The following is a 22,964-nucleotide window of genomic DNA, read 5'->3' as shown; positions in this document are numbered from 1 at the left end:
AGAATTGAAACGATGCTGGCAGTTTCACAGCCCCTTGCAGCTGCTTCCATGCCAACATACACTAACGAGCAGTCGAAGTGGACACACCTACTGAATATTGTGAATCATTCCCTTCACCTCGGCGAACGCAGCGACAAGGTAAAGCTTGAATTCCATGAGCCACCCAAAACAGTGGGAAGTCATCGTGATCTATATCCTATCAGAGGCCGTCCACAACTCAAGGAGACTGCACGTAACTAGGTCTGAAGCGCGCACGTTTCGCGAGATGGTGGCCCAGCTATGCTGAGTAGAATTGTCAGGTGATCTGGTTGCTCCCAAGTAAGTGAGGTGTTCGTCGAGTCATTTGACACAAAAAGGGAGCGATCTGGAGATGAATGGTCTTTTCTGAACGTACAGATTAGAGCGAACGGAAAGTCCTATGTTTACTTCATATACTGGCATAGAAAAAATGTGTATCTGAACCAGTCCGCACAAATTTCAGGAGGGTAGTTCAGTAAGTAATGCAACACATTTATTCCCCACTCTTTTGGCTACAGAACCCTATTTTTCAATAAGATCTCCGTTCAATACGACAGCCCTACGCCGCCTTACCGGTCGTCGTCGGAACCAACGTCTTGCTGCACCAATAACCCCCCCCCCTTATCCCCCCGCCCCCTCCCCCCCCCCCCCCCGCCCCCCATCACCCAAGTACTGCTTCCCGCGGAGTGCATCCTTCATTGGGCCAGACAGGCAGCGAATTAAGGTTCACTACAACCAGTTACCGAGAGAACACTGCGTCTGAGAGTGCACGCAATCAACGTCTAGAGTTCGTCACCTCAGAAGAGGCCATTGCTCACATAGGCACATAAAGATGACAGCAGCCAACTTCATCGCGCTGGAAGAATATGTGACTAATTTCCTGAACATTGCCCACCCCATTACGACTTGATTGGCCTGCAAAATCGCCTGACATCTGTGGGACATGTCGGAACAGCGGGTAAAAGGCCAACAATTGCATCCCCGCCATTTGGTGAAACTGAATGACCAACTCCTCAGCGAATAGCTTAACCTGGATGCAGCGTACCTGCACAACCTAGTGGACGCACTTCATAACCGAATCCAGACGGTTATCGAGTCCAGGCGTCGAATTACACGGCATTGAATGATGCTTGTAATGATTTCTCTAGTGGTGGCAAATTTTTTGTCCGATGAGCTTAACTTCAGTGGCTCTACGAGGCTGATACGTAAAAGGCTGGAGGATAGCGGTAGATTATGCCCTAAACTGGCCTTTGCAGTGGGTTTTCAAGAGATGTTCCTTGCCTAATTATCTGACAACTAAGATTTTGTCTCATTTCTCGCATGTTCTCCCGCTAGTTAATGACTACAACTAAATTTTAAGTATACAACTATCTGATACACATATAAAGCAACTCACGGCTGAATTGATGAAGACAGCTAGGGTCCCACACATTGTGATAGCACGCCTCACTATTTGCAGCATTTTATCTTGAATCGATTGCGGTGTAGTGGTTTGGAGACGATTGGAATGCCTAAACCAGAAGCTCAGGCGGTTCTGCGTCCATCATGGATGCTAATCGGGTGTAGAGCTGTCGGTCCCCGTTAGTAACTCAGGCGTGCAATACACGACGGATGCGGCTACCCGCGTAGCAAGTACGTGTGACATAAAAGTCGTAAAAAAAAAAAAAAAAAAAAAAAAAAAAAAACTTAGGAGCCCGTCTATGATGAATTACCCCCCGTAACCGTAGATATATGTCATGTTAATCTAAGAGAACTTTCGTTCTTGCAGACCAGAAAGAGAACATAATAACGTGTTATTAATAAACTGCAGGAGCATCCAGGTGAGGTCCAAGAACTAATTTCGCTCATTAAAAGTAATAATACAGTATAAGGAATTGAAAGTTGCATATACAAGAATGTATCATAAATTCATGATTATTATTTCACGTCGTTCGATTCATTTTAAAGATGTTTTCTCTTCATACCCACAACTACCCTTATGCCAATGGCTACATTTGGTCCAAATATTGTCATCATTTAAAAATATAAAAGTGAGAAAGTTCCGTACGGGTCCTCTGCTTTGGCATAGAGTTCAGCTTGATACCTCTACTCTACTTGTCCCTGAGAAAAAGGCGTCTAAAGAAACAGAGAGACGGACAACAAAGTTTTATTGTGAGGGTATCGTTTTTATTCACTGAGGTACGAAACCCTAAAAGTAAATGTAAATTCAGAAATATATAATAAGTAAAATCAGAATAGAGAAGCACGGAAGTAAATCGGACAATGTAACATTTGTGAGTGTTACAGTACACAAACCATTGGGATAACTGAGTAAGGTTGATGAAAAATCTTGATGCCTTGTTGTGCCGTCTGTCTGTTAGGAAGAAGGAATAATTGATTTTTGGCGATGTTAATGAGAACATTCTTAAAGGAATCTGACAAGAGATGTGATCTAGAGATGTTGTTAGCTACATATATCAGTTATATATGTACCCATTCTAGTAGGTCAAGATAGTAGAACACTAAGAGATAGAGTATTCATACAACAGATCTATGTTAAACATGTCTACCATGTGGAAAATAGAACGTCAGGTCATGATACACAGTTGGTCACATTACATAACTTACAGTAGCTGCATGTACAGTCCACAAACACGCCAAGAAAGCAATGAAAGTGATAAAGGACAAAGAATGGGAGGTCTCGGTGATTTTTATTTGTTGCCATCAGCAGCGGTCTTAGCACACCCTTAACGTACGTGGAAATTATTGTCACATTTGAAGAACTTTTTCCCTCCGGGCAAGAACGACTTGGCGAGTTCTGCTTGCTAGGAAGTCCTTAATTCAGTCACAAAGCTGGTCTGATCATCTATTCGCATGTTTTGGTCAAATGTTTGAGCGAAGCGAAAACGAGACTAAAAATGTTTCAAATGGCCCTGAGCACTATGGGTCTTAACATCTGAGGTCATCAGTCCCCTAGAACTTAGAAATACAGGGTTATTACAAATGATTGAAGCGATTTCACAGCTCTACAGTAACTTTATTATTTGAGATATTTTCACAATGCTCTGCACACACATACACAAACTCAAAAAGTTTTTTTAGGCATTCACAAATGTTCGATATGTGCCCCTTTAGTGATTCGGCAGACATCAAGCCGATAATCAAGTTCCTCCCACACTCGGCGCAGCATGTCCCCATCAATGAGTTCGAAAGCATTGTTGATGCGAGCTCGCAGTTCTGGCACGTTTCTTGGTAGAGGAGGTTTAAACACTGAATCTTTCACATAACCCCACAGAAAGAAATCGCATGGGGTTAAGTCGGGAGAGCGTGGAGGCCATGACATGAATTGCTGATCATGATCTCCACCACGACCGATCCATCGGTTTTCCAATCTCCTGTTTAAGAAATGCCGAACATCATGATGGAAGTGCGGTGGAGCACCATCCTGTTGAAAGATGAAGTCGGTGCTGTCGGTCTCCAGTTGTGGCATGAGCCAATTTTCCAGCATGTCCAGATACACGTTTTTTTCGCAGAAGAAAAAGGGGCGGTAAACTTTAAACCGTGAGATTTGCACAAAACACGTTAACTTTTGGTGAATTGCGAATTTGCTGCACGAATGCGTGAGTATTCTCTACCGCCCAGATTCGCACATTGTGTCTGTTCACTTCACCATTAAGAAAAAATGTTGCTTCATCACTGAAAACAAGTTTCGCACTGAACGCATCCTCTTCCACGGGCTGTTGCAACCGCGCCGAAAATTCAAAGCGTTTGACTTTGTCATCGGGTGTCAGGGCTTGTAGCAATTGTAAACGGTAAGGCTTCTGCTTTAGCCTTTTCCGTAAGATTTTCCAAACCGTCGGCTGTGGTACGTTTAGCTCCCTGCTTGCTTTATTCGTCGACGTCCGCGGGCTACGCGTGAAACTTGCCCGCACGCGTTCAACCGTTTCTTCCCTCACTGCAGGCCGACCCGTTGATTTTCCCTTACAGAGGCATCCATAAGCTTTAAACTGCGCATACCATCGCCGAATGGAGTTAGCAGTTGGTGGATCTTTGTTGAACTTCGTCCTGAAGTGTCGTTGCACTGTTATGACTGCCTGATGTGAGTGCATTTCAAGCACGACATACGCTTTCTCGGCTCCTGTCGCCATTTTGTTTCATTGCACACTCGAGCGCTCTGGCGGCAGAAACCTGAAGTGCGGCTTCAGCCGAACAAAACTTTATGAGTTTTTCTACATATCTGTAGTGTGTCGTGACCATATGTCAATGAATGGAGCTACAGTGAATTTATGAAATCGCTTCAATCATTTGTAATAGCCCTGTACTTAAACCTAACTAACCTAAGGACATCACACACATCCATGCCCGAGGCAGGAGTCGAACCTGCGACCGTATCGGTCGCACGGTTCCAGACTGAAGCGCCTAGAACCTCTCGGCCACTTCGGCCGGCAAAACGAGACTCCCTAGAGATAACAAAATGAATTTTTGGGTGAAGTGTCATAGCCAAACGAACAGTTGGTAATGGACAAATGGGTTATCAAATTGACCAGCGTGAGGCCTAGTTTTGCTAAAAAGAACTTAATTCCTTGAAAGTATTGTGAGTGATTAAGGAAAACTTAATTAATGATTTGAGGCAAAAGTTTTGTCCGAAATTTCATAGCCAAAAGAAGAGAGGGAAGTGAGCGAAGGGGGTATCAAGCAGACCAGCTGCTGAGTTGACATCACGAGGCTGAGTGCACCTCCCACTGAGGAAAAATACCTGGTAGGACCGGGAATGCGAACCCAGATCTCCCGTATGAAGGGCTGTCGCGTTGACCATTTGCCTACGGAGGAGGAGGAAGCTAAACGTTGAACTTTAAATTCTTAATCGGCACATGACTTGCTGTATATCATTTCAAGCATCATTCAAAGGCGCGCAAATGTTTCTCTAATCTATTTTATTTCTTACTTTTAGAAGATTCATTTCACAAAGCATTTGAACGTATTTTTTCCACATTTGTTTCTATTTATTCACTAGATCACAGGAGGGTTCGACTTCATCTGCTAGAAACGTTTCGCGGGATGCAAATTTATGACCGAGCAGCAGTTTAGTCAAGGGCTTATAGCGGCCTAACATGCATATTTAGTTCACTTTCCTCAATCACATGTCTAGTCAATGAAGAAACGTTGACAATGTGTGTTCATATCTGATGATGCAGAAGAACAAGTGTTATTTCAAAAGGTGAGACGTTCTGCACTCGGGTGGAGGAGTGTGCATTGTTGCGGCGACGTACTGTGGGTGTCATCGACTCGTGGTAGTGGTCTTTAGAATGTTGGCGAGGAGAGCAGAAGAGAGAGGGAGGGGTGGGGGTGAGTAAGGTGAAGAGCAGCGTGAATGGCGGCCGGCTAGGGGAAGGCGCGCGCCGCTAGAGGAGCGCCGACTGCAGCCTAGTACACACCCCGTGGCAGCGAGCTTCACGCGTCCCTCGATTGTGCAGGTGAGTTATAACACGGCTCCTTACGAGCGTCACCATTACCATTCACGAGCTCAGGTTTACCACCGACTTCTTTTCATGTTTGCAACTGTTATCTCCAAGTCACCAAAGTGATTGATACTTTCTGCCGAACCACAAATTAAGCTTTCTGCCACTTCCAGTCACTGGCGGGCTTTATGAAGAATAGTGTGTTCATTGCGCTAACTGGTAATACTGTAAGTTTATCTACACAGAGGCAACGTCTGGCTCAACAGTATCTGTAGATCTTGGTCAGAAAACACGCCCGTGCAATTCTCTAAACAGATTTCTGCGAGATATTAGACTATTTTTTTTTCTCAGCTGTCTGCCAGGTCATGATTAGTTCCCTTTGTAACATCACCACTATAGGTGTCACTCGTGTGACACCCTTTGCCGGCCGGAGTGGCCGAGCGGTTCTAGGCGCTACAGTCCGGAACTGCGCGCCCGCTACGGTCGCAGGTTCGAATCCTGCCTCGGGCACGGATGTGTGTGATGTCCTTAGGTTAGTTAGGTTTAAGTAGTTGTTCGTTCTAGGGGACTGATGACCTCAGATGTTAAGTCCCATAGTGCTCAGAGCCATTTGAACTATTTTTGACACCCTTTGATTAAACAGAACCTATTTTGAACTGAACTGTAACTGATGTGAATGCAGCTTGTCTTTAAATTAAATGCGCAACGGATGTAAAACAATTATGTGGCCCTCATCAAGATTTACACTTACCTCGCGTCTTGATAACAGCGTTGCAGATTTCGAGAAATCACAACAGAAAACAGCAGGCAGACAGTGGGTGAGCTAGATTTCTGTTTCTAAATACATATTCAGATTGTTGCATATGGAAATGCGTGATGATAAACAGTGGGGTGGGGAGAGTAACTATTCCTTTGCAATGATGTTCCAAGGCAATAATTTTAGAATGGATTTAGAATGGATATTAAAAAAAAGTAAAACTTTCCGTGATCCTCACACATAACATGCGTCTGAACAGTACTGTACTTAACAAAGTCAACAATGATTCAAAATGGGTACAACGTTAACAGAGAATTTCTATAAAAATCAGTTAGTGTGTTAATGCATGACTCAGGGAAGCGGGCTGCTCTTTCTCTCAGCTCTGAGCAAGTTAGCTATCTGACAATAATCATTCCGATAAATTAGGTGCGCTGTGCTGCAATCTTATCTCAAGCTTCATCTCTACAAAAACAAGCACATTATTCAAAATCTATATTCCTTTCAGCTTTCATTTTATACATCATATTCAGCATTGCTGTCCATTCTCCAAGTCCACACAGCACTATTAAATACATCTATCACCTACCACACTTAACTAAGAATGTATCAGACTGCGCAGAGGGAAAGACTGTGCCAGGACAAGACCAAAGATTGTTTAACAGTAACGAACTTGCTTTGTCTCTGACGTGCACGTCGATGACATACAAAAACCAAATGACATGACCACCTTACACCTTGATCCTCCCGCCAGATATAACGAGTGACCAAAAGCACTGTATTTCTTCGTATTTGCTCAGTTGCTGCTTCTGTTTCTCTTATGTTTCTATGCAATCTCTTACGAACTGCGATACCAGCAAATCGTAATCTCCCATTTCCTTTACCTACGTATGTGACTGTGTGATCGTTTCACTTCCACTCCATGCTTCTCACTCTCGCGTGTTTACATTTCATTATTGCAAATAATAATATTGTGCCTGTTTCGTCGTGTATTCAGTAGGAATTATCCCTCTAAAATGGAGAGTGCGTTAATTAGAAATTCTCTGGCAGATTGAAACTGTATACCAGACCAGGACTGTATAACATGGGACCTTTGCCTTTCGTGGGGAAATGCCGAGTCGACTGAGCTATCCAAGCACGGCACACGACCCGCCCTCACGGATTTACTTCCGCCAGCACCTCTCCTCTTCTACCTTCCAAACTTCAGACAAGTTCTCCTATACCTTACGTGACCGGCACTCCTGAAAGAAAGGGCTTTAGGGAGACGCGGCTTAGACACACCTTGGGGATTGTTTCCAGAACTAATTGTCACTCTACATCGGAAAGTGTACTGATTTGAAACTTTCCGACGTATAATTTCTCCCTACAGATTGACTTATCCCAGCACGACTCACGATTCACCCTCACACATTTACTTCCGCCGGTTTTAACCTGCCAGGAAGCTTCTAAGTGTGTATTTGCCACCTGATACAGTTTAGTGTTTCTCAAAAACCAAATCTTTACATTTATTTACATTAATAACTGCCAGTCTTAGTACGAGGTTGATATTTTCCCGAAATCTGTTATCGCATAACACGTACTCATAGATAACAACATCATCTGTCAAAAACTATAAGATTTCAGTTAAAACTGTCAGTTGATTCATTAACAGGCTGTGGTAGTGGACACATTCTGGCAAAGCAGAAGAAGCAACATGTCATGCAACTAAATATTCGTAAAGGTTCAGTTTTGTATTAATTATTGGAAGAATACTGTACGGTGGCACTTAAGATATCTGCTACAGGAACTGTTCATAACATCCTCGATTCATAGAAACAATATTAAAAATGTTCTCTTGTTTCTACACTCGTATGATCTCATAGGATGATTAATCTTTCATACATCCACAAGTGAGGTTGAACCGTTTTTACAGGGTTCCATGGTACCTAGCCAAGCTTCCCTGCATTTAGAACGTATACTGCACAAACTATTTTTAAGTATCCCTACAGATGACGGACAAATTTTTAGGCAATGCCATGGGCCCTCCCTACCCACCTACTTGTTAGCGTAGGCACGTGAAGAACTCATCAACCGCACGATACTTCTTGTTGTCAGAAAGCATATTCTGTAGAAGGTATGGAACAGAGTTCCTAACATTGTTGTAAGACTGCCTGTGAACATACTTATGTACCAGACATCCCCTAAAAATTCCAGCCCATCCTCTATTCTTAACTAAAACAATGAACCATCCCCGAACGTACGTTATGACATATTTTGCATGTTTCTTTTGTGGAAAACGGGCCTCAAAACTTTGTCTTGGTATTTTGTAGCACACTACAACATACCTTTGTGTCTGCAGGTGACACTTCCTGCAGCTACGTGCTGCCTGTCAAGAATCTGGATAGATAATCCGTACGATCGTATTTTCCTTAGCAGCCGCGGTGTGGCGCTGAATTGAAAGCCTTGACTCTAGACACAGCGAATCCACTTGCTTCCTCCACACGTATCTTTTAGAGAATAATTTATCAAGACCGTAACGGTAGACGTCCTTCACAGATTTGGTGGCCCTAATATGTTCATGTATGGCGTATGCAATTTGAATGAAGATTGAAGACCAGTGTAATAGTATTATGTTGGTCAAGAAGCTCTCGGCAGGCCCAGAGCTAACTTTCGGTCTTCTCTGCAGCACTATGCTTCTCTATCACTGTTTTGTGTTAACGGCGAAGCAGGTAACATTAGCGACAATGTCACATTTCTCACATTTTTTTGGAAATTGTTATAGAAAAGTAACCACAAAAATATCTATCCTGACGTGTCACGATTTTTGTCACGAATGTATAGTAGCAGTTAGTTTCATCTTCCATGGATCATTTATACGATAAGTGGTGATGATGTGAATGAGTCATTCTACATTCACATCACAAACTAATTTGAAAATAGAGCTCCATGCTGAACATTTATAAGTTTTTTTAACATACAGATATGGGTTGGTAATTCCTATTCACCACCTTTTACACATTACAACAACAGAAATTCTTCTACGGAATCGGATAAGTAATCAAGTAGATACTCATTCAGTTCGTTGTCAAATTTTACTTTACTGACTTTCAGATTTTTATATCACTGGATAAGTGATCAAACATTTTATTTCTAAGACTGTGCACCCATTTCTGAGGTAAAGACAAACTTAAAGTGAAGTAATGAATGTGATTTTATCTTTGTAATTATGTACATCATTGTTCCTTTTGGACTGCAGTAGATTACTTGTGACAAACTTCATGAGGGAATGAATATTCTGAGTAGTAGTGACCAAAATGGTCAACTCCTTAACCATAAGGCAGATGATCGTAGGTGAGCACCACATACTATTCTTACCGCACATTTCTGAGCAATGAAGGCTTTATTTCTTAAAGATGAGTTACGCAAGAACATTGTTCCATATGACACTATCGAATCAAAATTCGCAAAAGTATGTCGACTTACTGATTTATCTCTATGAAGATTTGCAAAGATTCTGAGTGCAAGTGTGGCTGTAGTAAGTTGTTTTAGGAGTTCCAAAATGTGCTTTCTCCAGTTTAAATTTTCATCAACATGGACACCAAAAATTTCTGAAGTTATTTCCTCAAAATGTGTTACACTGATCACTAGTGTATTAACTCTATACAGGCAGAGCTGTTGTGTCTTTGTTAAACTGTGCGTGAGACCATTTACAGAGAAAGCAGTCAATGGCTCTTCTAAGAATGTTGTTTACTATTTCTTCTGTTGCTGTATTTTTGCTTGGATTGATTACAATACTAGTGACATCTTCAAGAAGAACTATTTCAGCTCATTGTATATCAGACGGAAGATCGTTTACACATATCTTCCATACAGTCCTCACAATTTTCTTCTGTGGCATTCATCGCTTGCTTGCTCTGGCCAAGGTTTTCTGTCCTACTGGCTATACTTGCAAATCTGATTATAAATGTATCACTTCTCATTTCTGTAATTAACCTACTCGAGGTTCTTATTTTCAGAATTTAGTTTTTTGCCTAGAGTTTTATTCGTTGACCATTATGTCTGACCAAGTACATCACTTCACCACTGTAAGATTAATTGGATTGGGGCTCTGTTATCGGTGCTTTTGCGACCTATAACTGAAACTTGCATACGTATTAGTGTTGGTGCAGCTACTGTTTTCAAAAATCCTTCCCGCATTCTTTTGTTTCGTTGTTGAAATACCGTTCCACTATGAAATTTTGTCATATGATGATACGGTTGGAGACCGTGGCTGTTATTTGAAAACAAATGTTGATGTGTTGAGACAGCTACCAGCCACACATTTATGTTAAGGTCCTTTATTCAAAGGGTACCATTACCGGTTGCGAATGATTACAATTCATCGTCAGACGCCTTTCATGCTTTCATTAGAACATGTGGTGCGTTTTTTATTGATTACTTGTCCTAAAATATATATAATACATAATTATAAGCGCGCCACACAGATGGTTGCGTTACAGATTTGCATTGGGATGTGACTTACGTGAAATGTCGGTCTGGAGTATTTGTTTTCATAGTTTTCGTCTAAGAAATGATGTTCGTAGTTTTCACCATATTCTTATCGTTGCACACAGAAATTTGTACCATTGACCACTTTATATTTGTCGCAGCATACTTTTTCACCACATTATTATCATTGCGCATGTAAATTTGTATCACCGAGCACTTCAGATTTGTCTCAGAATACATTTCTAACATGCATCACATGATTTGATAGATACAAAGTGTTTACAAGTACATGAGTGTCAAAGATGCTATGATATATCGTAACATTATAAACCTGTCCATGTCTTGAAAAGGATCATATATTCACTTATGCAACTGAAACGTCAACTATGAAATTTCACCTTTACCACCGTTGGTTTTGCTGCAATTTCCAGATATGTATTGTTCTTGTTGTAATCCTCTGCCGGAAACTAGTGTGATTCAGCTCTCCAAGCAATTCTACTTCGTTCAAGTCATGCTACTGCATTCTGCATCTATTTGAACTTCCTTACTGTATTCAAGCCTTGGTCTCTCTGTAATATCTTTACCCAATACACTCTCCTCCAATACCATTTGAAATTATTCCTTGATGCTGTAAAGTATGAATTGTCAACATATCCCTTCTTTTAATTGACTTGTGCCATAACTCTCGAAAATCAGCCGCTTTCATTGAACCTAGTGGTTAATGACCTCACTTATGTTCCGGAGATCAGTGATCAAATTGTCTAAGGAGAGCACGCTCGGAAAGATGAAAGTTGCATGCATTCTGTCTTTACCTGAAACAAGATGATGTGAAAATTATAAATATGTATCATTTTGTAAACATAAAGGAAGCTCAAAGTACTCTTTTTTATTTATCGTGTAGCGAATGTAGATTCACGCTTACAGTCGTCCCAGTTTGATGCTGCAACATCAACTATAACACTCATCGTTATGTCTCTTTATGTATGCGACCAGATATGAGTAAATTATGGTCTTTGGATTTCGGTTTCAGCTCTGTACTCCAAGATATAAGAAATGAAAGAAGGAAATTAATTCTGTATCATTAAATTCAGATGGTAATTCCATAGATTGTATAACAAACATAAAACATACAATTATGGAATCGACTGTCACGTGAAGTGGAATGAACACACAAAGATAAGGCATGCTTGCAGGGAGAATACAAGCAGCAAGAATCCTGGCATCTGACTGTGATACACTGTGCCATGACACTATATGCATTCAACCCCTGGCTTTGGATCCATTTTTGTGGTTCCAATACAATGAAAATGGACACAGTTTGAAAGATACAGAACAGGTGCATAAGAATAATAATCAAAAATAGAAACTGGAGTTTCTGTAATGATCTGTTGAAACAACTGGCGATTCTAACTGCGCCGAGTGAGTTCAACTACCAATTTCTTACGCACGTTAACAAAAACATCATTAATTAGTAAACACACAGTAGTGTACATTTTCATGCAATAAAAGCCAGGTGTAACTTACATTTACCGACAAAACGTGATTAAAAAATAGAAACACTATTTTCAACCAGAGCATAGAACTATAGGATAGCCGGTCGGAGTGGCAAAGCGGTTCTAGGCGCTTCAGTCTGGAGCCGCGCGACCCCTACGGTTGCAAGTTCGAATACTGCCTCGGGCATGGATGTGTGTGATGTCCTTAGGTTAGTCAGGTTTAAGTAGTTCTAAGTTCTAGGGGACTGATGACCTCTGATGTTAAGTCCCATAGTGCTCAGAGCCATTTTTTTAACTACAGGATAAATTGGCCAAGGAAATTAAAGAGACAATTGAAACCCACAGAATTAAAAAGTCTGTTACAGTAAACACCTGAAATAATTAATACTACATAGATAAGGATTATTTAGAGAACGCAGAATTGTAGGGATCTGTAAAAGATACGTAACACTTCTTTCAACCTACAGTATACAGTCAGAATATAGTTTATCTTACAGTAAAATCTATGCTCAAGATCTGTGATAAATAACATTATAGGCTCCTTTCATTTTCCTAACCTCAACCTTTCGTTCGCATGTAGAAGAACGGTGGTTCAGTTTTTCAGACAAGCAGATGAGAAAACATAAAGGACGAAACACAATGGCAGAAGTATCATCATGGACCTGATGTCAGTCGAAAATGCCTGTATGTGTACGTGTGTGTGTGTGTGTGTGTGTGTGTATTGTGTAAGCAATGACCAGTCTGCCAGTATGAACATTTCTTGAGATAATTGGTTGCACTATCTGAAAAAAAGCATTGCACACAACATACATAAATACTTTGCCATTTAACTCTCTCTGCAATAATATGGGTGTATATATGGATTACTCCAATTTTTAACTGTTTTCTCTCTCTCTGTTAAGATGACACGTAACACATAATTAGGTAAATGATCTTTAGGAGAATGACTTAAGGGGAGTTGAAATGCTCTATCCTGAAAATGTTAAATTTAGTGACTTAGCTTCCCTGTATTCCAGGAACCACAGTAGCCATTCACATGAAACTTTTACAGGACATTACACTGTATCTTCTGAGTCTACTGAACTACAATAATTGTATGTCAGCCACTGCTTTCGGAAATACAATTGATTATTACACCGTTAAAATTTTGTGTACTATTTGTATGTTATCCTAAATAATTTTAATTATACATAACATTATGTTATTCTTTTACTTCAGTAGGCTCAGCACATGAATGTTATTACTCCCTGAACACTTTGATCTTTTTTCAAGTTTTTTTCTTTTTTTTCTTCTTTCTGGACTCCTTAGTGGCCAACTGCTTTATCAGTGCGAACCTTCTCCATCTGTTCAAGGTCTCTGATGCAGTTTGCTCTAGGATTAATTCCCATATGCTGTAGCACTTTCACCCTACCAATGTTGCCATCATTAAAAGCCAGATCACTGACCTCTCACTTTAGTGCCTTCACTCCAACAAAAACATTTTATGGTAAGTGAGTCCATATAAGATTACTGAACAACTTATTGGGATTTTGAGTCTGACCATGCAGACAATTCTTCAGTAATTCAGGATTTGCCAGGTCTCTGTAAATAGGTTTTATGATATCTATGACTGCTGCTGGGATGCAATGTTTACGGCTGTATGAACTGTTTGAGTACTGGGCATTGCGGTAATTGCACCATTAATCAGGTATACGTGGACAAAGGTGGTGTACTGGTTTTTCATCAGTTAGCAGTCTGTGGAAGAATGCAGCACTAACAGATAAATAACGATGTATGAAATAGCCGCAGAAATCAATGTGGGGCATACGACGAAGGTATCCGTTAGGACGGAGCGGCGAAATTTGGTGTTCATGTTCTATGTCTGCAGACGCGAATGCCCTTGCTAACAGCACCAAATCGCCAGCAGCGCCTCTCCTGTGTGGGCAGGACCGCAGACGACTGAAAACCGTAGTCTGGTCGGATGAGTCCCGATTTCAGTTGGTAAGAGCCGACGGTAGGGTTCTGGTGTGGCGTAGAGCCGAGAAAGTCGTGGACCCAAATTGTCAACAAGGCACTGTGCGAGCTTGTTGTGGCTCCTGTGTTTGCACGGAATGAACTGCGTTCTGTGGCCCAACAGTACTGATCATTGACTGGAAACGATTATGTTCAGCTACTTGGAGATCGTTTGCAGCCATTCATGGACTTCATGTTTCCAAACAACGATGGAACTTTTAACGATGACCGTGAACCACGTCACTGGTCCAAAATTGTTCGCGATTGGTTTGAAGAAGATTCTCGACAATTCGAGTGAATGATTTGGCCATCCGGATCACCCGACGTGAATCCCATCGAACATTTATGGGACCTAATCGAGAAGCCAGTTCTTGCACAAAATCCTAAACCGGCAAGACATTCGCAGTTATGGACGTACACCACTGGGCATTAAAATTGCTACACCACGAAGATGACGTGCTACAGATGCGAAATTTAACCGACAGGAAGAAGATGCTGTGATATGAGAATGATTAGCTTTTCAGAGCATTCACACGAGGTTGGCGCCGGTGGCGACACCTACAACGTTCTGACACGAGGAAAGATTCCAGCCTATTTCTCATACACAAACAGCAGTTGACCGGCGTTACCTGGTGAAACGTTGTTGTGATGCCTCGTGTAAGGAGGAGAAATGCGTATCATCATGTTTCCGACTTTGATTAAGATCGGATTGTAGCCTATCGCGATTGCGGTTTATCGTATCGCGACATTACTGCTGGTGTTGGTCGAGATCCAATGACTGTTAGCAGAATGTCCGCAGCTCGTGGTCGTGCGGTAGCGTTCTCGCTTCCCACGCCCGGGTTCCCGGGATCGATTCCCGGCGGGGTCAGAGATTTTCTCTGCCTCGTGATGACTGGGTGTTGTGTGATGTCCTTAGGTTAGTTAGGTTTAAGTAGTTCTAAGTTCTAGGGAACTGATGACCATAGATGATAAGTCGCATAGTGCTCAGAGCCATTTGAACCATTTGCTAGCAGAATATGGAACCGGTGGGTTCAAGAGGGTAATACGGAACGCCGTGCTGGATCCCAACGCCCTCGTATCACTAGCAGTCGAGATGACACGCACCTTATCCGCATGGCTGTAACGGATTGTGCAGCCACGTCTCGATCCCTGAGTCAACAGATGGGGACGTTTGCAAGACAACAACCATCTGCACGAACAGTTCGATGACGTTTGCAGCAGGACGGACTATCAGCTCGGAGACCGTGACTGCTGTTACCCTTGACGCTGCATCACAGACAGGAGCGCCTGGGATGGTGTACTCAACGGCGACCCTAGATGCACGAATGGCGAAACGTCATTTTTGCAGATGAATCCAGGTTCTGTTTACAGCATCACGATAGTCGCATCCGTGTTTGGCGTCATCGCGGTGAACGCACATTGGAAGTGTGTATTCGTCATCGCCATACTGGCGTATCACCCGGCGTGATGGTATGGGGTGCGATTGGTTACACGTCTCGGTCACATCTTGTTCGCATTGACGGCACTCTGAACAGTGGACGTTACATTTCAGATGCGTTACGACCCGTGGCTCTACCCTTCATTCGATCCCTGAGAAACCCTACATTTCAGCAGGATAATGCACGACCGCATGTTGCAGGTCCTGTACGGGCCTTTCTGGATACAGAAAATGTTCGACTGCTGCTGTGGCCAGCACATTCTCCAGATCTCTCGCCAATTGAAAACATCTGGTCAATGGTGGCCGAGCAACTGGCTCGTCACAATACGCCAGTCACTACTCTTGCTGAACTGTGGTATCGTGTTGAAGCTGCACGGGCAGCTGTACCTGTACACGCCATCCAAGCTCTGTTTGACTCAATGCCCAGGCTTATCAAGGCCGTTATTACGGGCAGAGCTGGTTGTTCTGGGTACTGATTTCTCAGGATGTATGCACCCAAATTGCGTGAAAATGTAATCACATATCAGTTCTAGTATAATATATTTGCCCTTTGAATACCTGCTTATCATCTGCATTTCTTCTTGGTGTAGCAATTTTAATGGCCAGAAGTTTATATAGAGGCAGCATGGCTCAGTATTTCTGGAGGGGACTTCGAACGACTTGTTGGTCAGTGCCGTGTCGAGTTGCTGCACTACGCCGGGAAAAAGAAGGCCCGACAAGATATTAGGAGGCATGCCACGACTTCTGTCACTTCAGTGTAACAATTTCTTGCAAAGCGCCATTAGCAATGTCTTCCGTTGCTTCCTCTGTAATGGAATTTATTCCGTATCGGCTAAAAAATGTACCAGTTTTGCTTTATGAATGCTAAATGGAAGGGCTTTCACACGTATGAGTAGACCCAGAATTGAATCTTGTGGGACATCCATCTAGATTGCTGCCTAGTCACCAATTTTTTTTCTGTTTTTAACAGAGGTTGAATTATTCACCACAACTTCTTGCATTCTGTTATGAAGCAATACTGACATTTTTTTTTTGTAATTTTCAGTAAGCTCAGGACCCCGGAGCCCTCGCTCGCCCTGCTGCAGCTGACGACTCCGCATGCGCACGCTGCTGGCCGTGTTGTGCGTGGCCTGCGCCAGTGCCCTCCTCTGCCCCCGGGCGGCGGCCGAGCAGAGGCTGCGCGTCTGCGGCCGAGAGCTGGCCGAGACGCTGAGCCTGCTCTGCAGGGACCGCGGCGGCTTCAACGACCCACCCCCGCCGCACCAGCGTGAGTACACACCACCGAGACATAGCGACGCAGTGGCTGACGGGAGTAGCTCAGGCGGTGGAAATTGCAAGTAGACTGTTACAAGTCGCATTTATTGATTACTGACAAGGGAACCTCCCCAACGCACCCCCCTCAGATTTAGTTATAAGTTGGCACAGTGGATAGGCCTTGAAAAACTGAACACAGATCAATCGAGAAAACAGGAAGAAATTGTGTGGAACTATGAAATAAATAAGCAAAATATACAAACTGAGTAGTCCATGCGCAAGATAGGCAACATCAAGGACACTCTGAGGTTAAAAGCGCCGTGGTCCCGTGGTTAGCGTGAGCAGCTGCCGATCGCGAGGTCCTTGGTTCAAGTCTTCCCTCGAGTGAAGAGTTTACTTTCTTTATTTTCGCAAAGTTATGATCTGTCCGTTCGTTCATTGACGTCTCTGTTCACTGTAATAAGTTTAGTGTCTATGTTTTGCGACCGCACCGCAAAACCGTGCGATTAGTAGACGAAAGGACGTGCCTGTCCAATGGGAACAGAAAACATTTGATCGCAAGGTCAAAGGTCAACCGATTCCTCCACAGGAAAACACGTCTGATACATTATATACGACACTGGTGACGGCATGTGCGTCACATGACAGGAATATGTTGTCGACCCACCTAACTTGTACACTTGGCGAATGGGTAAAAAGATTCTACTACTTTGCCCCATTTAGGTTTTCTTGTGGATGTGATAATCACTCCCAAAAAAAATGATGAAAACAAAAGAGTTTGTCGCATTAACTGCAACAAATGAATGCAACAGTTTCACAGTCGCACAGTTTTCCTTGTGCTCTGTCAAAACATATGTTTTTAACGTTTTCAAATGTTTCCGTGTGTAGACCGTCAAATCCTGCATAAGCGTATGACCAAGCAAATCTGAACATGACCTGGAATATTGGAGAGCGAAGTTGATTATGTGTGAGTGCCTGAACTTTGATAATTGACTCACGATCACGTAAACAATACTGCTCTGTGTACCTGTGCAGCTTCGCAAAATCGTAGTATCTTTTCACAAAGTATTTCACTTGCCGAAAACCACACACATCTAATGGTTGCACAAGAGGTGTACAACCTGGAGGAATGGTAATCACGTCTACTCCCACACTAAAATTGTACAATGCCTGATCCTTCTGTCCTGTATAGGATGTGTAAAAAATAAAAGTTTTCACTCGAGGGAAGCCTTGAACCAAGGACCTCTCCTCCAGCAGCTGTTCACGCTAACCTGGGGACCACGGCGGTCCTAAGCTCACACAATCCTTGATGTTGCCTATCTTGCGCATGGACTACTCAGTTTTTGTATTTTGCTTATTTTTTTCATAATTCCACACAACGTCTTCCTGTTTTCTCGATTGATCTGTGTTTAGTTTTTCAAGGCCTATCCACTGTGCCAACTTATAACTAAATCTGAGGGGGGTGCGATAGGGAGGTTCCCTTGTGAGTAACAAGAATTCAACGGAACTCGAAGTACCAATTCGGTATTCCCTAAAACATTTCGTTACTTGTTAATCGCCTTTCCTACGAGGGGCGCCCAAGTAGTAAAACAACACATTTGTTCCCGAAAGCAGGGTGGTTCTATTCCGGATCCCAATGCAACATGCTATTCACCATTCTTCTAGGCTACGGAACCCTACTTGTCAACATAACCTCCGTTCAATGCGACCGCCTTACGCCACCTTACTCGGCGGGCCTGTATGCCCGCATGGAGACAACGCTCCGCTGCATTAATAACATCTCTATCATATTTGGGCCAAACTACCGACTGGGCCCACGTAGAACATGAACATCCTGTGTTGTGTTGTTACACGTGTGCACTCCCTTCATTGAGACGAATTGGTGGAATACCAACATATCGGGCTGGAGTAGTATGTACGAGAGTCTACAAACCTCAGTAACTGATTTTTGCCGGCCGGTTTGGCCGAGCGGTTCTAGGCGCTTCAGTCTGGAACCGCGAGACCGCTACGGTCGCAGGTTCGAATCCTGCCTCGGGCATGGATGTGTGTGATTTCCTTGGGTTAGTTAAGTTTAAGTAGTTCTAAGTTCTAGGGGGCTGATGACTGATTTTTTTAGCCCACCAATGTGGTGTCTTTCCAAGTTTACCTTTCAGAAAAATTGCTCCTCACCACCTATTCTCAACAGTATCTCTAAGAGTGCTCAGTAACCTCCTTTCTATCAAGTTGCTGGAAAAAGTCCCTCATACCACCGGGGCTTTGCGTCACGTGAATGCAACTCACTTTCACACAGTGGGGAAAAAGCATAAGCAGCAAAGCTCAACAGCTTGGCTTTCCCTGAGCTCAGCAGGAAGATAAGTATTAGCTCAGGTATTTTCCTCACCGAATCTATCTTGCAAGAAGTCGGCAGACTGTGCTCAGTATTAACTACAGGGCCCTGTGACACACCAGCGCCTAGTTGTAAAAGTGGCCATTTATTTGCCATGGGTGAGACACTGCCATCAATAAGTAATGCAATACACTATTTTTCTCGTCCAGTTTCGGTTGTAAATATGTGGAATTTTTTTTGGGACATCACGGAATATTCCCATTACATCTCCCATAGTTTCATGAAGTTCCGATAGGTTGCGGCTCTATGAGTAACCTTTAGAATGGAGTCTGTACTGGAGGTGGGTCCAAAGGAGAGGGCTATCATTGAGTACTTTTCCGTGGAAAACCAGAGCATCACAGATATTCGTAGGCGCTGGCCTAATATCTAGGTAGACCTGGCAGTGAACAAAAGCACGGTGAGTCGTTGACCGAGGCGTCTGTCATCATCGCAACAAGATCACCCAAACCTGTCCGATCTCCTACATGGCAGCTGTGATTCCTGCAATGCTGGATTGAATCAGACACGTCACTGTTTATTGCTAAAGTGTGCGCCTCTGTTGGCAGTGCTGACACACTCTTCGACCACCTGGAGTACTTAAAGGTGTGTGTCTATAGGATTCCTCGTGGCCTAACAGAAGACTATACAGAGCAAGGGGGGCCCTTCTACGTGGAACTGCGTGCGCGTTGAGAGGCTTATCGTGACAATTTTTTGCAGAACATCCTCACAGGCGATGAAACTTGCGTTCCTCACTTAGAACTGGAAACAAAATGGCAATTCACGGTGTGGCGCCACGTCACTTGTCCTCCGAAGAAAAAGTTCGAATCCGCACCATAGTCGGTAAAGCTATGGCGACGGTCTCCTGGGACTATGAAGGAGTTGTTCTGTTTGATGTCGTCCCTCATGGTCCAACGATCAACTCTGAAGTGTGTTGTGCTACCGTCAAGAAACTGAAGAAACAACTTGAGCGTGTTCGTTGCCACAAAAATGGAAACGAACTCCTGCTTCATGAAGGCCCAAGGCGTCATATAAGTCTGCGGACATGAGAGGAACTTACAGAACTTCATTATAGTGTTCTCCCTCATTCACCATACAGCCTGGAGCTCGCACCTAACGATTTCCATCTGTTTGGCCCAAACATGGAATACTGGAACGTACTTTTATAGTGGGTGAATGATTCTCTGCCGGAGTTAGGAAAGAGTGAAGTTAAGCGTTTTCTGATAATTAAATTCATGAAGCCTCGTCCAGACCAAGCGAACAGGAGCAGTTACACGTTGTTTTCACTTCATTTTTTTTGTTCGCATTGGGGCGTTCTCAGCATAGGCGACGAGATGACGGTTACAATAACGTGTAGTACGGATATTTGCAGCGCAGCGGTGGAACTTGCCGTGGTGGTATAGCCTCAGTACTTAATACCGGCTCGAGATAGTTGATCGGTTTAACTTTTCGAGTTTCCACCATTGAAATTCTGTCTAGTGATGCCTACTGAGAATAATTGAATGGCTAGTTGGGGAGATCTGACTACGTAATGGTAAAAAGTGGATTTAATTAGTTTGTTGGATGACAGAAATATTGTATAGTGAGAATTGCACTAACATGAAGCACTTAAGGTACGTCATTGTACTTAAGGTCAAATGCTGATCTGGATTGTACCTTATTTTCTAGCTAGTCTTCTTGTTTAGCAAGCACAGATGTAACTGAATACTGTTGAAATTTTGTACATGTGGTTAGCGTACTCTCAGAGAATCTACTGTTAGCTGTGTTATTTGGAGGATTTCTGTACATTAAATGAAACAAGTTTACTGTTATCAGTCACCGTTTTATTTATTTCCACGACTCGTTTCAAAGGTTTAAACCTCCATCATCGGGTGGATTTACATTAGTTAGTATTACATTTGTGTGTGTGTTGTGTTACGATTTTTTGGAGGATACATGTGATGTGTTATGACAGCGAAAGGAACCTGTGACCACAGTGCCACAAGTTCCTCCAAAAAATCGTTACACAACACGCACGCAAATGTCATACTAACTAATGTAAATCCACCCGATGATGGAAGTTTAAACCTTTGAAACGAGTCGTGGAAATAAATAAAACGGTGACTGGTAATAATAAACTTGTTGTTTCATTTAATGTCAATAACAGTCACGATAAAGCCTAAACTAAAATGTTCGCATTTCATTTAATGACCTTGCCCTTGGTGGGGAGGCTTCCATATCTCAGCGATACAGATAGCCGTAACGTACAGGGTGTTTCAAATATGACCGGTATATTTGAAACGGCAATAAAAACTAAACGAGCAGCGATAGAAATACACCGTTTGTTGCAATATGCTTGGGACAACAGTACATTTTCAGGCAGACAAACTTTCGAAATTACAGTAGTTACAATTTTCAACAACAGATGGCGCTGCGGTCTGGGAAACTCTATAGTACGATATTTTCCACATATCCACCATGCGTAGCAATAATATGGCGTAGTCTCTGAATGGAATTACCCGAAACCTTTGACAACGTGTCTGGCGGAATGGCTTCACATGCAGATGAGATGTACTGCTTCAGCTGTTCAATTGTTTCTGGATTCTGGCGGTACACCTGGTCTTTCAAGTGTCCCCACAGAAAGAAGTCACAGGGGTTCATGTCTGGCGAATAGGGAGGCCAATCCACGCCGCCTCCTGTATGTTTCGGATAGCCCAAAGCAATCACACGATCATCGAAATATTCATTCAGGAAATTAAAGACGTCGGCCGTGCGATGTGGCCGGGCACCATCTTGCATAAACCACGAGGTGTTCGCAGTGTCGTCTGAGGCAGTTTGTACCGCCACAAATTCACGAAGAATGTCCAGATAGCGTGATGCAGTAATCGTTTCGGATCGGAAAAATGGGCCAATGATTCCTTTGGAAGAAATGGCGGCCCAGACCAGTACTTTTTGAGGATGCAGGGATGATGGGACTGCAACATGGGGCTTTTCGGTTCCCCATATGCGCCAGTTCTGTTTATTGACGAATCCGTCCAGGTAAAAATAAGCTTCGTCAGTAAACCAAATGCTGCCCACATGCATATCGCCGTCATCAATCCTGTGCACTATATCGTTAGTGAATGTCTCTCGTGCAGCAATGGTAGCGGCGCTGAGGGGTTGCCGCGTTTGAATTTTGTATGGATAGAGGTGTAAACTCTGGTGCATGAGACGATACGTGGACGTTGGCGTCATTTGGACCGCAGCTGCAACACGGCGAACGGAAACCCGAGGCCGCTGTTGGATCACCTGCTGCACTAGCTGCGCGTTGCCCTCTGTGGTTGCCGTACGCGGTCGCCCTACCTTTCCAGCACGTTCATCCGTCACGTTCCCAGTCCGTTGAAATTTTTCAAACAGATCCTTTATTGTATCGCTTTTCGGTCCTTTGGTTACATTAAACCTCCGTTGAAAACTTCGTCTTGTTGCAACAACACTGTGTTCTAGGCGGTGGAATTCCAACACCAGAAAAATCCTCTGTTCTAAGGAATAAACCATGTTGTCTACAGCACACTTGCACGTTGTGAACAGCACACGCTTACAGCAGAAAGGCGACGTACAGAATGGCGCACCCACAGACTGCGTTGTCTTCTATATCTTTCACATCACTTGCAGCGCCATCTGTTGTTGAAAATTGTAACTACTGTAATTTCGAAAGTTTGTCTGCCTGAAAATGTACTGTTGTCCCAAGCATATTGCAACAAACAGTGTATTTCTATCGCTGCTCGTTTAG

General features: G+C 43.1%; 1 protein-coding gene across 1 annotated transcript in view; it reads left to right on the top strand.

Annotated features, from left to right (window-relative positions):
* Nucleotides 1-16,698: 16,698 nt before the first annotated feature.
* The window catches only part of LOC126412639 (insulin-like growth factor II), a 74,762-nt gene continuing 68,496 nt past the window's right edge, over nt 16,699-22,964 (top strand). The window contains exon 1 of the mRNA XM_050082320.1: nt 16,699-16,867. Coding sequence (XP_049938277.1) covers nt 16,699-16,867 — 169 coding nt within the window. The remainder of the gene's footprint in view (nt 16,868-22,964) is intronic.

This window comes from Schistocerca serialis, chromosome 7 (genome assembly GCF_023864345.2).
Source record: "Schistocerca serialis cubense isolate TAMUIC-IGC-003099 chromosome 7, iqSchSeri2.2, whole genome shotgun sequence".
Classification (NCBI taxonomy): domain Eukaryota; kingdom Metazoa; phylum Arthropoda; class Insecta; order Orthoptera; family Acrididae; genus Schistocerca; species Schistocerca serialis.
This window is presented reverse-complemented; position numbering and strand designations above follow the sequence as displayed.